This window comes from Limanda limanda, chromosome 16 (assembly GCF_963576545.1).
Source record: "Limanda limanda chromosome 16, fLimLim1.1, whole genome shotgun sequence".
Lineage (NCBI taxonomy): Eukaryota > Metazoa > Chordata > Actinopteri > Pleuronectiformes > Pleuronectidae > Limanda > Limanda limanda.
In genome coordinates this window covers 9,559,003-9,575,100 of record NC_083651.1, presented here as the reverse complement: position 1 = coordinate 9,575,100, position 16,098 = coordinate 9,559,003, and the positions used below count along the sequence as shown (strand labels likewise).

At 39.1% G+C, this 16,098-nt stretch overlaps 1 protein-coding gene across 1 annotated transcript; it reads left to right on the top strand.

Moving 5' to 3' along the window:
* Positions 1-9,266: 9,266 nt before the first annotated feature.
* Positions 9,267-13,903, top strand: hpxa (hemopexin a). Its single transcript, XM_061089126.1, has 10 exons — positions 9,267-9,402; positions 9,910-9,992; positions 10,121-10,195; positions 10,673-10,827; positions 11,487-11,640; positions 12,151-12,363; positions 12,741-12,836; positions 12,972-13,099; positions 13,184-13,322; positions 13,463-13,903. Exons 1-10 carry the CDS (start codon positions 9,344-9,346, stop codon positions 13,687-13,689), a joined length of 1,329 nt encoding a protein of 442 aa, XP_060945109.1. The 5' UTR covers positions 9,267-9,343; the 3' UTR covers positions 13,690-13,903.
* The last annotated feature ends 2,195 nt before the right edge of the window (positions 13,904-16,098 follow it).

Sequence of the window (16,098 nt, the reverse complement as noted above, 5' to 3'; positions counted from 1 at the left end):
ATCACACAGGCAGTTCCTGACAGTGTTGCATCAGGCGATTAGTATCAGTTGCTGTCCTTCCCCTGCAGAGGTTTAGGAATCAGTCAGAGGAAGGTCAAGTCCTCCAACTCATCACTTCCTTCACTGGACTTGATGTATTTGTCGATCTTGATCTTGAAGCAGTGAAGCGAGGAAGAGGATGCATGATTACCACGGTTCATCATGCCTCTCCCGGCGCTGGTGGAGCTGTTCTGTCAAAAATCTGAAAGAGAGAGGGAACAAGTCAGGAGATGAACTGACAGCATGTTTTTTTCACAAGAATAAAGACACTGTATCTCACCCCTTCCCTGCCTGAGTCGTCCCCTGTCTTCCAGCCACATCTACAGTCTTCCCTTTTCTTAGTTTCTGTCCCAGTTCTGCATAATCCCTAAATGCAGCTTCAGAAAGAAAGTCTCTTTTCCTTTCTCACGCTCTTCTCACACCTTCCTCTATCACACCATCTCTCATGCTCTCCGGTTTTTCTAGTTTCTTTTTTGAGTGTGTGTTTTTTTGGTTGTGTGTCTCCTCCCTCCCCTGGTGTTTCTGGGCATGTAAAGACATGCACACGACAGCAGAGCGGAGAGAGAGAGAGAGAGAGGGAGGAAAGAGGGAGGAAAGAGGGAGGAAGGACTCGCAGCTGTGAGCGATTTCACAGCTGACAGGTGGGAGGGGTTACCTGCGGTCAAGGTTCAGTCACAGGGCAATGCAACACCTCATGCTTTAATTTAGAGCGATTTATCCACGTAAAGCTACTTTAAGCTGTTAAAGTTTTGTTTCATGAAAATTTCCTCTTAATCTTCTGAAACGAGCCCTGACATTTATTTAATTGTATTGGCACTAATGTGTAAATTTAGGAACTCTCCAGAGGGACCTTTGTAGGAACTCTGTCTGTTCCAGTGAAATATTTTTACTGCCTACAGTCGGTGTTTACAGCTGATCCGGAATCCTCTGAGTAAGGGGTGTGACATTTCTGACACATGCTCAAACAGTTAACCAATCACACAAGAATGTGCCAGGCGACCAATCAGACCGTTTCAGACGTAGGATGGAAAAAGGCACTTCAGGAATTTGTGTATTACAGTACATAAACCTGTTCCAAAAAGGGGACGGGCCCAGGATTTTCTTACAGTTTTCTTCGCAGCATATCTTACTTAATAACTTCAATACATGGCGATAGCGGGGGTGCATGTGCACTCGAATGCAGGTCGTTCTCACGTGCAACAGATTCTGAGTGACAGGTACACATACTTAAGAGTGAAAGAGAAATGCATTGCAGGCTACTTGCGGGTACACATACTACTGCAGCTGGATCTGTGTTGTCCGTGTCGATAGTTACAAGTTTATGGATGATTATCACATTTTTCACATTTTCCCCCACTGAATTATTAAGGTTAGGCTAAGAAGGTAATTTCCTGGCGCACACAAGAACAGCTGATTATGTTAAAGCATGATGTTAAAAAAGCTTAATGATCTGTTAGGGGGGTTTGGTTAAAGGTTGGAATGTCTTAATGCATGAATATGATGCGTCTGGGATGGTGGTGCAAGTTTACACTTAAACTTTACTTACCTTCTATTATTTATATGCATGTACAGTATGATCTTTGTTTATAATCTTGATATCAAAAGAGATTTGGTGTCTAGTATCCTGTTTATTATTTGGTGGTGTTGGGGTCTCTTTTATCCGGGGTCCCTTTAGGTCCCTTTTGCCCGTGGCCCCTAAAGTCCCTTGCAAAGCTCCGGTGACTGATCAGCTGTGAGTAGCTTTGGGCAATATCCTCCATGTGCTGCATTATAAGGCCATGCACAAGGCAGCATATACAACTGTACCTAACACATACACTATATGTACTGTGACATGGGTATCCTTATAATAAAGAACTAATATAAGGAACAGAAAGCTAATAGCCAACCCAATGGTTTTGGACCCCTGATAAAAGAGGAATCCAGATGAGAAATGCGAGAAGCTTCTGTGAAAAAGTTAACACATTGATCAGAGTAGACGCTGCTTTAAGTCAAAGACTAATCAGCTGAACTCAACCCAATCTGTCAGATTACTTCTAAAATTCAATACTTTGAACAGAGGAGGATAAATCTCACTGCTGTGTGATTCCTCTGAAACATGAAGGCTCACTGTTGACACTGATTCAAACGCATACATTTTTCCTATTAAGCCATTGCAGCTTTTTCACCACATTCGGAAGGAGACGTTCTGTTCCCTCCTGCCAGATGACACATGTTGTACACTTGCTTCTGACAAGTGCCAAATACTAAAAAAGAACAGGAGATGTGTATTAGCGAGTCACTGATGACAGCGCGGAGGAGAAGTGGCACCAAGCCATTGAAGTTGTCTACATTCTTGTCATTATGTGTCGTATTTACAGAGACCTGCAGACCTGGCATGTAGCCTGTGAAGACTCTGGTGCAGTAAAGACATCGGCAGAATCTTCATAGAGCTTCACCGACATGCTGCTTATGCTTAATTTAAGTTAAGTCAATTTACTTTATATAGTCAGAAATACACCAAGGCGCAGGGAAGTTTCTTTTGAACAATATCATATAACATACTACCTTTCAACATGTACACTGCTACTGCACAAGACCATGTACAGTATCAAGCTTTCCTTATTATGTGCTATGTTTAAGTGCAACTAATATTGTTGAATTAATGCACAATATCACTTCCATCATCATCATGTACATTATATCCAGATCGTGTGTAGTTTTGCATGCAGTATCATTTACACTACCTACATCTTGTCATGTCCTACCTTTTCTATTCCCACTTCAGTTCCTTCCTATAAACCCGATACATGTAATGGTCTCTACTTTCTTCCCTCCTGCTCTTACAGCAGTGCATTTCCTGTCTGACTCAGATTTACTTTCTGACTGTCAAGTCCATGCAGACAGTAATAAGCCCATAAAAAAACCTGGCGACACAAACTGCATCACGGAGAAATACATTCTGCAGAAGAAATCTGGATAAAAACACGAGGCTTTAATTCCCTAACCTGATCCCGAAATCTATGTTTCTCCCTAACATTTAATTTAGAAAATCAGCTTAATAGAGAAATCTGACTGTAACTGGACTTAATGAGGCTGCTAGGCAACGAGCCAAGACACAGAGAGAACAGAAGTAATGGGAGAATGGATACAGTGTTTCATCAAGATATTGTTACATCACCTACTTAAATTTCGAATTCTTCTTTTTTTACATTGGTTGGAAAATTACCTAGTTGTTTTTGTTTTTTTGGGAGACGAATTCAATGGAAATATTAACACCTGCTCTCCTGGTATACAAAGGAGATCATGGAGGTAGTCAGCCAATTTATAAAAGTGAAAAGCAACTGTAGAAATCATTAACTGTTAATAGAGATGGACAGCATGTCTCCACTTCCTCCCACGATCAAGCAATAAAGACAAATTATCCTGGAAACCAACGCCGCCATCTTGCATCTATGACATCATTAGGAGCCAGAATGGAGGTTACACATTTAACCAATCGCAATTTAGTCTAAACTAATCGTGTGGTATGAACCCTAAACGACAGAAATCCCTTTGTTCATTCTGAGATCATAGCAGCAAAGGCGACGCCAATCGTAAATGGTCCTTAAGGCCAATAAAAAAAGCACGGCGTTACAATGGCGAGTATGTTTCTCTCGTTCAGCCAATGTGAGAAATGATGATGAAAAACACCACAAGTACATTGCCTCGCCGGATTAGCCTTCTGATGAAAACCCACAACAAACAGTGAACCAATCAGTTCAGCAGAGTGGGTCGCCATCACCTGACCCTGTCATATTGCCTAATACTACCGCTACACTGCCCCAATTGGTCAAGTGCATATTGCATCACGCCTAGCATTAATTTCTATGGACGTCCACAACTGGCACTCGAAATAAACGCAGGATACGCGAGGCAGCCATCATGCACATGCGTAGTTAACAGTAAGTATATCTCCGGCTTAACGAAAAACTGGAAGAGGCAGGATGTATGACCTTTACTGCAGCCAACCACCAGGGGGGAATCGGAAAGATTTTGCTTCACTTTTGAGAAGCCGTCATGTTGTCCATCTTTGTACACAGAATGTAACTCCAGAGAGTGATAAGTTTGGTTTAGCCTAGCTTAGCTTAGCATGAAGACTGTAATCAGCAGTGAACCAGCTGTTAGCTCATACGTACTGCATTTGACCTCTCATAAAGATAAATAAATGTATAAATGACCGACTTGATATTTGTCCAAATTGAATGGTTACAATTCACAACTGTGCCTAAAACATCAAAACAGCTATTGGTTTATATTGTGTGTATGTATAAGACATTTATAAAGAAACATAGATTACAAATTACTGAACTGTCATATATTTACAATACTCAAATAACCCCTACAACAATAACCAAATCTGTGGATTAATGGATAAATTTATATGGCGAGTCTTTTTGAGATGTTTAAATTACATTTTGTAGGTTTTACATAGATTTTAAACCCGATGGAGGTTTGATGAATAAATTAAAATGCATTATCAAACTATTAAAAACCACATGAAACCTGAACTCTACCAATCAGCTTCATCACTTCACTATCATGAATCTACAGGTGAAGTGAATCAGTGTCACACATGCACACACATACACACACACACACACGTGTTATTTTACCTCCACCCCCCATGAACACATCACACATCGACGATATTAAATAAAAACACAAACCGCTGCACAAACACTTCATCAGTTCGTCTCTACGTGCGATAAACTGCGTTAAATCCCCCTAACCAGACACTGAGCGTTGTTTTCCTGCAGAGAACTCGGTCTCACCTGAATCTGCCTCCTCCACACAAAACACCGGGTCCAGTCACGTGTTTCCTCTTCGCCAAATAAAGAATAAATCCTTGATATCATCACATTAGATGAAGTAGGTATTTCTCTATGTCTGTGCCTGTCAGAGACTGTGAGTGTGTCAGTGTCTCTGAGGTCTGTCTGCTTCCCTGAGAGGAGGAAACCAAACACCAGGATGTGGAGTCACACAAGGACACCCTCTGCAGGACTGCTGCACACACACGTGTTACACTGGACCATAAACACTCAGTGTAACATGACGTGAGTGAAAGGGTTCACTAAAAATCATATTACATCAAATGACAAATACAAGAGTCACTAAACAAGCCCATCATTTAAAAATAAAAATGAGCAAAAGCTTTTATTTAGTAAATCTCACAGTTCTGACTATTTAATAAAGAATATTTTACTTTTATTTTACATTTTGATTTTAAAGTCTCAGGTTTGTACTTCTGATTTTATTAATCTATGAAAAATACATATATATGATTTTGGAATTGTAATTTAGATTCTAACTCGGACAGTAATTATATCGAACTCTTTGATTCTTGGCGTCATGAAGTTGTTTCAGGAACCTTAATGCAGTTTATTTCCATTTTAATTTGCTTTACTTAAATCACTTATTAGGACAAAATAAAAACTGGTAAGAATATTAAGAGCATTTACGGATTGATATATTTATTTTTCACATTTACAGTATAAGCAACAAGTCAATATTTTTTGACTCCCTGTAATCAGAATGTGTGTGGGAAATCTAAAATGTTTAAAATCTAATCTACATTGCATTTATATTTTTTGGGCGGACTTTATTGTGATTGTGACTCATAGTAACTGTATGACTTTCATTTGATAGAGGGGTGTGGTTTCCTGCTCAGTCAGTGACTATGTTTAGTTAACTGATTAAGTCTGAACTAGACTCTCCCATGTAAACAACATTTTCTGATGACCTCATTCTGAATATACAAACATAGAATAAGACATGGAGGAAGTAACAGGAAGCCGATCCTTCCTGTGGTCATCAGACTTTACAACTCCTCCCTCCTGGTGTCAGATGCATTTAGTCAATAGGATTTTTAGCTTTTCACCAAGAACAGTTTTTCTGCAGTCACAACTTATCCGCAGTACATACTGTATAATATAGTAAATGAGGTAAAGTAAAGTGGTCTATATGTAAATGTGTTGTCGTATAGTGAGCAAAATGCATAACTAACTTCTTGTTTCTCTACACATGTCTTGTTTATATTTCATATTTCTATTCATTATAATTCTTTCTCTGTATATATTTCTCAAGACAATCAAGATGAGGATTCATTAACTTTTCCAGTCCTGTAACCTGTGAGGGCCCTGAACAGTCCCACGATCACAAGTGAACTCACAGGAAAATGAGAAATGACCTTTTCACCCCATTAGCTAATTCTTCTCATTTTAACATGGAGGCTAACAAATACCCAAATCACCTTTCTGTAAAAAAAAGACAGTGACAGAAACTGAAAGAAATAGCAAATTTGTGGAATACGTTTTTAAATCAATATCTGAATTATGTACGAGCCAATTAGAGAACCTTCTCCTCTATTAAACTTGCAGGAGGGACCTCTGCTGGATATTTGTAGTTACTACAGACTGCTGTTAAACTGAGGATGAGTCTCATTTAGATTTTTGGAGGATTTAGTTTAATATATTGTTAAGTCAATAAAACAACAAACAAGGGGCAGATGTGTTAGACTTAAAAAAATACAAAAAATTTACAAAAGTGCACAAAAATCATCAAATTCAGTTTCCAAACAAACATGATTAATATGTCACCAGACTTCCCAGCATGCGTTGTTTGACATCTGAAACTATCTCGTCATCCATGACAGTCACCTCATACTTAATGTTTCCACTGTATCATTTCTGGTGCAAAGGCTAAGGGCTCCAGCAGCAGTGAAAAAACAAAACGCTGACTTTTCCACAAATGAAAGTTGTGAAATACAAATCCGTCAATAATGTGACAAAAGACTTGTTTATGCAACTCAACACTTTAAGTTTAATAAACTTCAGTAAAATTAACTCTGCTACTTTATAAGAACTTGTCAGAAGAACATTAAAGGCTTCAAGTCTGGTTAAAGTTAACTTGAAACTTAAAAAGAAGTTGAAGCTTTAAATGCTTTCCATTAATACCTTTTGAACTATTTGAAGAAAACTGGCTAAAAGTAAGTGGTCCAGTCGAGACCACATGCACCTTGACCTTTGACCCTTCCAGCAGAAAAATTATGATGGCTGCTGTTTATTGCGGAAAGCAAATCTAAACCAACGTTTAATATATTGTTTAGCGGCGGAAAACAGCGGACACATTAACCTCCATTTCCTTGTTAAATGTTTAGCATGAGAGCAAGGGAGAAAAGAAGTAAGAGGGGAGCATAACACAGAGGAGGACTGGGTAAAAAATGGCGCTATGAAGGGATTTAGGAAATGGAGGAAAGGTTAAAGGAAAACTGATTTGTGGATGAAAAAGTCAGAAAGATCAAGAAGATTGCCAGATGTTAATATAGCATCGCATGGTCTCCAAAGATGTGGCTAGCTGGAATATTTAGATTTTTGTCACCATCCCAATGAAATCGGGTTGACTGAAAATGTTTAAAAAAAATGCTAAAGCAACAGAAACAATGACCATAACTCTTTACCTCAGACAAATTCAGAGTCGAAATGCAGCAGTTCACAGGAAGTCAGTCGAGAACCTGTTGACTTTTGTTTCAAACCTCGGGTGTAATGAATCAAATTCTATCAAGATTTGATCAGTTTCACTCTGTTTTACATATTGTGATACAGGGTTTGATGTGTGTTGAAGCCACTTTCAGCATTAAAAGTTGATAGATAACGTTTTACTGTTAAGTTATATTCTTTTAAGTTAGAAATAAACAGAAAAAAATCTATTTCTTATTCATATTGTTTCTTGGTGTTTTATCTGCCACAGCATGTTGAAAAATTACAATTGTGTTTGCCTATTTAATGCTGATAAATAATGTCTTTGCTAATCTGATGTATTTCACCTGAAAAAGTTTAATATTCACTCTCAGTTTAGAGCTCGGGTTAAGTCTCCACCAGCTTCGAAAATACATCTGTCTCTGTATCTGCTGGATTTGGTTTCTGTGTGCAGGTTTGTACAGACGGTTTCAAAGCTGCTGTTGCTGGAAACTTAAAGATAAAACAGCTTTAACATTTCTCTGCAGTCAGATGAGGCTTCTGCTCCGGCCTTGTTTTCATTTCTTGATGCTGTTGCATATGTTACCAGTTTCCTTTTCATTCATCTTTTTGAAGAGCTGAAACTTATGTTTTCTTTCCATAGTTCAAGCTGCTACTGTACTTATTGAAACAAACATTTACAATGATTTAAATCTATCTATTAGTAATAGATGACAAATCAGTTTAAACTTTTTACAGAAAACATTAGTCAGTATTTCACAACCATAGAAATACCAAGTTGTTTCCTTGTTTGAAGGTGTGCAGTAGTTTATGAGTGATTTTTAAATGACTTTTTACAATAACATTATTTGTACAATATTATTCTTTTTCCAATAACTTTACAGCTTCATCTATTTCATGATGTGTATTTGTACAGCACTTTGAGTTTGTACTTGATATCTAGTTCTTTTGAACATGCTTCTCAGAATAGAGAATTCGCAGACAGGTAAAGGCCACACCCCTTTTCCCTGTTAATGTTCACCATACAAACGTTGTACAACACTTGTTTCAGGGGCTCTAAGTGCAGTGGTCAGCAGTTTTATTTATTTTGATGATTTACTGAGTAAGTTATCTCTCAGAGTTGAACAGGTCCAGGATGCTTTTGATCAGACTTAACAAAGTTCTGGTGTGTTCTGGAATCTGATACAAAATAATGATTTTATTATATTATAAGCAGAACCATTTATAGATCTCAGTGTACAGTAGCATAAAACGCAGATGAAAGTTGATAAATTCACTGGAATTTACACAATAAATATACATGTTAAATCTATTATGTTTCACAGTAAATTATATGAATAAGGGGTATTATATAAAATGTTAGAGTGGAGATCACTGCTGCCTAAACAGCTGATCTGTCTTCAGAAAACTCTTTCTGTCTAATGTCATCAAATTTGAGGTTTATTCAGCCCGCTGCCAATAACCTGGTACCATGAGGACATGGTGTCATGTCAGGTGAACGATCCCCCGCTGATATAACGCTATCGATTGGTGAAAAGGGAGCATTTAGAAATCTTTGAATCTCTCCCAAAAGGAGTGGGACGACTGAGGGCACAGGTCTGGAGGACATCAAACTGCGTGGTTGTCTGTGACTCACCCCGAGCGTCTGCACATTGTTCTCTCCTTTTTTGGTGCGCAGCGTCATAAGATCCGCCTGAACTCAGACATGATATAAACATCAGCTGCAGCAGAAGCCATCGTACCTTCATCCCAGCTCTGCTGACTCTTCAGGCCTATCAGGTCTCTCCTGGAACAGAGGACTGCTCACCATGAAGCTCACCCACGCCCTGTGTCTCTGCCTGGCCCTGGCTCTGGCTCTGCCTTATTCGTAAGCAGTCTTTACACTTTAACCTGAAAAACTCAAACTCAACTAATTGGTGAGTAACTCAACTCACCAATAACTCAACTCATGTTTTTTAGTGGAATAGACCGATAGTTGATCTCAAGCACAGCCGTGGGTATAAGCAAAGCAAAACTCATCCTGCAAGGATTAAAAATAACATTCAAAACTATAAGAATAAATAATTAAAAATTGGTTGCATTCTTTGGAACGTTTTCAACGGTAACGTATGTTTTTGAATATTTTGACTGCAAAAAAGACTTTCAAAGCCCGACCTGCCAGTGGACGCCTCATCAAAAATTTTGTCTGAATATTTTATTCAGCATCACGTGCACAAACAGAAACTTTTAGATAGAAAATTGAGAAGAGTCTTTATTCAACAATAATTATGTTTATGAAGTGCATTTCTTCATTTTTACTTATAAGAGCGTTAATGTGAAGCAGCCTTATCCTCGGAAATCAGAATAATTTTCTGTTTCTGTTCTCTTCATCCAGGCATCAACATCACGGCGGGGATCCTCACGACCATCATCATGATCATGATGATCATCATATTGAACATCATCACGATCATCATGGTGAGTGGATGGAAAGCATTCACACACATTTTGACAACTTGACATCCTGTCACAAACATTTCTCATCATAGATGCTACAACTTTCTTCAAAACTTTCTTTCCAACATGATCATGACTCTGTGCAAAAGAACTCGACCGTTGTCAGGGACTTGAGATGGACGCTGTTGTAGTGAATGAGGATGGAATCCCATTGTTCTTCAAAGGTAAGTCCATACTTATTGAGGATTGAGATAAGATAGATAGATAGATAGATAGATAGATAGATAGATAGATAGATAGATAGATAGATAGATAGATAGATAGATAGATAGATAGATAGATAGATAGATAGATAGATAGATAGATAGATAGATAGATAGATAGATAGATAGATAGATAGATAGATAGATAGATAGATAGATAGATAGATAGATAGATAGATAGATAGATAGATAGATAGATAGATAGATAGATAGATAGATAGATAGATAGATAGATAGATAGATAGATAGATAGATAGATAGATAGATAGATAGATAGATAGATAGATAGATAGATAGATAGATAGATAGATAGATAGATAGATAGATAGATAGATAGATAGATAGATAGATAGATAGATAGATAGATAGATAGATAGAAGAAGTGGAGGAGAATCTGTCTTGTTTTATCTAATGTTCGTGCCCTGTATCTCCCTTCAGGCGACCATCTTTTCAAGGGTTTCGACGGCAAATCAGAGCTGTCTAATGAGTCCTTCGCCGAGATGGATGACCATCACCACCTGGATCACATCGACGCTGCTTTCTACATGCCCTGCAAGGAACATCCCAACCACACCCATATGTACTTCTTCTTGGTACGCTCCAGTCTCTGACAATTACTGTGTCAGGAAAAATAGCATGGACCGATTTAGACTGATCAATATTTTCTGTTTTCAACATCCTGACAGGTTCATGTCCTAGATTCAACCACTTTCTTGCAATCTGACAAAATTAATAACATATATAGTGAAGAAAAGTTTATTCATGTGCAAGCTAATTATTGTTGTTATAAATTACTATCCTTTTTTGTGAATAAAACCACAAGGACATAAATCTCTGAGAAAACAGGAAAGATAGAAACAAAGTTTAAAAGGTCATTGAGTTTTGCAACAGGTGTCGTCAGAGCAGGGAGAAGAAAAAGATGCACAAACTGTTTAAAGTAGAGTTAAACTCTTTAAAGTTGTTTCTTCCACAAGAACACCAAGTGGGGATTTCTCAGCCACCATAGATTTTATGTTTGATTACTCATTTTGAAAAGTTTGGTCTGAGCTGAACACAACTCAGGTGATGATGATGGTCAGGAGACACTAAAATCTTTTCTTTCAACTTTTCTTGCACAATAATACCATTGGTGTCCAAAGCCTTGATGGTGAAAACATTCAACACCACTCCAACCATGCAGAAGAAACCACAGTGGAACAATATTCATAGCGACTTGTAAACTGGTATTTTTGGTGTTGGTGCTTTGATGCAGGACCACAAGGTGTTCATCTATCACCATCACAAGCTGGCGGTAGGTTACCCAAAGGACATATCTGAGGTCTTCCCTGGAATCCCTAACCACCTGGACGCTGCCGTGGAGTGTCCCAAACCAGAGTGTGACGAAGACTCCGTCATCTTCTTCAAGGGTCAGTGCACATTACCAAATTCATTGAAACCCTTATAAAATTACCTAAGGTTTTAGCTGTAGATTTCTTAACTTTGCAAGATGTCAATTTTGCTTTCTTGAATGCAAAGCTTATGTATTGAAAGCAGCTCCAAATGTTAATTATACATTTTTTATACTTTATATACTGCCTTTTGTAATAATAATGTTGAAGCAGCAGAGAGTTTACAAGCTTTGAACGCCTGTGTACAGTAAATGACATGTGCATTATTAATTCATGCAATACATTTTTGGGTTAAATCCACTCTGGCTTCCCCTTTACAATCTACAATGAAGTGAAACAATGACAAAGAGGTTAAAACGCTGACTTCCAGCTTTAATTTGAGGGTCTTATTTCCACAATCAATGAACAGTGAAGGAACTCATCTAATTTTAACAATCCAAAAGGTGTAAAAAAAAGTGTTGCCCCAGAGTGGATGTCAACACCTTAAACAATCTAAATGTCTATGTGTGTAATTTGCTTTTCCTGTAGGTCACGACATCTACTACTACAATGTCCAAACCAAGGCTGTGGAGGAGAAAGAGTTCAAGGGCATGCCCAACTGCACGTCCGCTCTCCGCTACATGGGCCACCACTACTGTTTCCATGGACACAATTTCAGCAAGTTCGACCCGAAGACTGGCGACATGCCCAGAAAATACCCCAAAGAGGCAAGGGGCTACTTCATGAGATGCTCAAATTTCAGTAAGTGAAGATAAGAATCACTGTTACCCATTCTCCAATAGGACAGCAAGGAAATATTTAATAGTAAATAGTATGAATTGATGATATAATAGTTCCTCACCTCCCTCCCTCTCCCTTATTTCTAAGTGTGCAGCGTTCAGCAGCGTCCCCTCACCACAAGATGGTCCTGGTTTGAGTCCAAGCTTTGCCGGGGCTCTTCTGCGTGGAGTTTGCATTTTTGCAGGTTAATTGGAAACACTAGATTTTCCATCTCCTGTGTCACCAAATGTCAGCTGAGAAAATCCTCAAAACAGATGTTGGAGTCAGTTTGGGTTCCATACGCTAACAAACCCCAAAAATATCCATTAAACATTGACTTCATCGGCTTCATTGTGTAGGTGAGAACAGCGACCATAACGAGAGGGAACTCTGCAGCCACGTTCACCTCGACGCCATCACATCTACTCAAAGTGGAAACCTGTACGCCTTCAGAGGTGAGAACAGACGACACAAGGCTGTTTCAGAGACGGCTACTTGATTTGTTGTTGTTGAGTGGGAGGTGATTCATTTCCTATTTCGGGTTCTGGTGATCTTCCACAGCATCTCTGAATGATTCCCTTGTCTTGCAGGCCAATATCTCATCCAATATGAGAGCAAACCCAAACTGTATGCCCACCACATAAATTTCGGCTACGAGGAGTTACAAAGCGATGTGGACGCTGTTTTCTCTTTCAATGAGGATCTCTACATGATCAAGGTAAAGTACAAAAACAAGCGCGTTGCTCCTGTCGTCATCTTTTCCTCAAGATTCAAACTTGAAGATCTTTTTTTTCCACCTCAGGATGACAAGTTGTATGTTAGCCAAGACGATGAGGGGATGAGAGGTTACCCCAAGTCTCTGAAGGAAGAGCTCGGCGTTGAGGGTCCCATCGATGCTGCGTTTGTCTGTGAGGATAATCACATCGCTCACTTCATTAAAGGTAAAGACACAGCCCTGAAACAGTCAGAGCATCATCTCAGAAACAGTCAAAGCATCACCTCTGGGTAGATATTTTTACTCTCATGTTTCTACCACTGGATACCATAGCAACTCACGTGCCTCCTTCCTGCCGTCCTCCAGGTGACCACATTTACGATGTGGAATTGAACGGTCCTCGTGTTGCAGAAAACAAGCAGACGATTGCCCTCTTCAAGAAGATCGACGCAGCCATGTGCGACAGCTCCGGGGTCAAAGTGTTCGTAGGCAGCCACTTCTACCACTTCAACAGCACCATGGAGTTGGTTGCTGCCAGGGCCCTGCCGGAGCAGCACAGAGTTTCCACGGACCTGTTCAGCTGCGATCACTGAGAGGCTTTCTGGACTGAACGGATTTTATAAACATCACGTACATGACACAGGGTTTCTCTTCTGGGTCTTCATACCTCAAACTAACCCCTGTTTCTCTCTGGAAGAGTCCTGAGTTATCAAAAGGTCAACGGTTTCGCTTTTTAACATGCAGAAAATGTAACTGCATGTACATTCAATTTGTAAAGTCTTATGAATAAAGAGGAGATGCAACATACTTTACTCAGTCAACTTTAACTTGATTGAACCCCAGAGGGTGAATTGCTCTGTTCAATTTAGTAATATCTGTTGGCGTGATATTATTTCAAGGTACTTTCTAGAATGAGACCAAGACCTTAGAAAACGATAATGAGAACTCCAGCTCTTTCCACAATCCGCAAAAACTTGGGGAATAAGGGAAAGAAAGTTGTAACAGGAAGAAACTTCCAACAGAACCAGAACTCAACCGAGGTGGGAGGAGAAAGTGGGGGAGAAAGAAGAGAAAGAGGAGGAAGAGGGTGAAAAGTAGAGAGGCAGAAAAAAATCAGGGACAGGTGTGCAACAGTTGTATATAAATACTGGAAGACTGGAATATTCACAGCAATACCTAGATGTAGTGGTCTGAGACAAAAAAATGATATAATAATAATAATAATAATAATAATATAAAGTTATATTACTCCAGCTGCTGCTACTATTAATGATATCAATACTACTACTACTACTACTACAACCACTGTTAATACTGTTATTATTATATAATTGTTTTCATAACAACAATAACAACTGCTACTCCTTATTCTACTACTACTAATAAATTAAAGTTACTTATAATACTAAACACTGTGTAGAGTTGTCTACAGCTGACTGGGAGACCTCTGTTTGCCTGCTGGAGCACAGGTTCTGACCTCTCACCAGCAGAGGGCTCTACAATTCCATTTCAGGATGCAGCTGCTGGTCTTCACAGAGAGACTTGTTCACTCTGAGTATCTGACTTGTTTCCCTCCAGTGGAGCAGCACAGATAAATCAGTGGTTAACACCTCAGTCCCTCTGAGACGGATCTGAGGGAAACCCCAGGATGCCGTTAAACTAAAACATTAGAGGTGTCTCTTCTACATCACGTAAAGCCCCATCGACCTGCTGTCGTTAGCCATGATTCAAATGTGTTCGACAGAAACCTGTAGTATTCCATCTGGTGGATAAATCAACTGAAACATTCTGTGCTAGATTCTGCAAAATAGTCATTGTTTAACTTCACCCTCTATAGACCATACTTAAAGGTTAAGTGTGCAAGATTTAAGTGAAATGGATCAACCGGCAGAAACTGAATATTAAAAAATCCTAGTGATTTTTTTCACCAGTGTGTGATCATTTAAATTGTATGAATTGTTGTTTTCTTTACTATGGGCCCTTTATATTTAAATACTTTATATCTGGAGCAGTTTCTTCTCTACGGAGGCCGCCATGTTTTTTACAGTAGCCCAGACTGGACAAACCAAACACCTTTTGAGTTTTTAAAACAACTGAGGGCTACAACAGTTTCTGTGAGGTTGAGGTGAGGGGTATTCATCTGCAACATGCAATCACTAGATGTCACTAGGTCCTACATACGGAACCTTTAACATTCAACGCACTTAACCTGTGAAGACACTTTTCACTGCTGCAAAGACGTCAACTATGTCCAACTCTTACATTTATGACAACCAAAGTTAAAATTACAAGTAAAGATTCAAATTCTGTAAGATTCTGAACGTTGAAGTTAGAATGCATGACTCAACGTCCAATGCAACGGCGAAATAATACTCAGCCTTTACACGGCAAATTTAAACTTTAACAAATAAACGCAACAGATGACAGCAACATTGAAAAGCAATCAATACAAATAAAGAGAATACGGAGAATAAAAAGAAGACAACATTGCATAAAAGCAGATAGATACAAATAAAAGAATAAAACCAACAAAATATAAAAAGATACGATCACACAAAGGCCTATCTGATAAAGATGTGTTTCAAGAGGGGATTTTAAAAAGTCACTGAATCTGCGTGTTTGAGTTCCTTGAGGACTCTAAACTGCATGTGTAGCTGTTAATGAGAGTGTGAATGGTTGTTGGCCCTGAGACACGCTGCTGAACTGTCCAGGGTGAGTCCAACTTTCACTCAATGTCAGCTGGGATTGGCTCCATTGAACCGATGACCCTTAGAAGAACAAGCACTATAGAAACAGGATGTAAGGCTGTAGACAACATCCAAGCACAGAAAATAAAGTCCAACATTTCACACACGCACGGAAGCAGCATGAGCAGGCACACAGTTTGAACACATAGCAAATCTAAGCTCAAGCAGGGGCTGTCAGGGTGCAAGCAAAGGGTTTGAAGTGACAGCATTAAAACAAATCAGAACGTGAAATCATTAAGTCCTGCCCTCTGACAA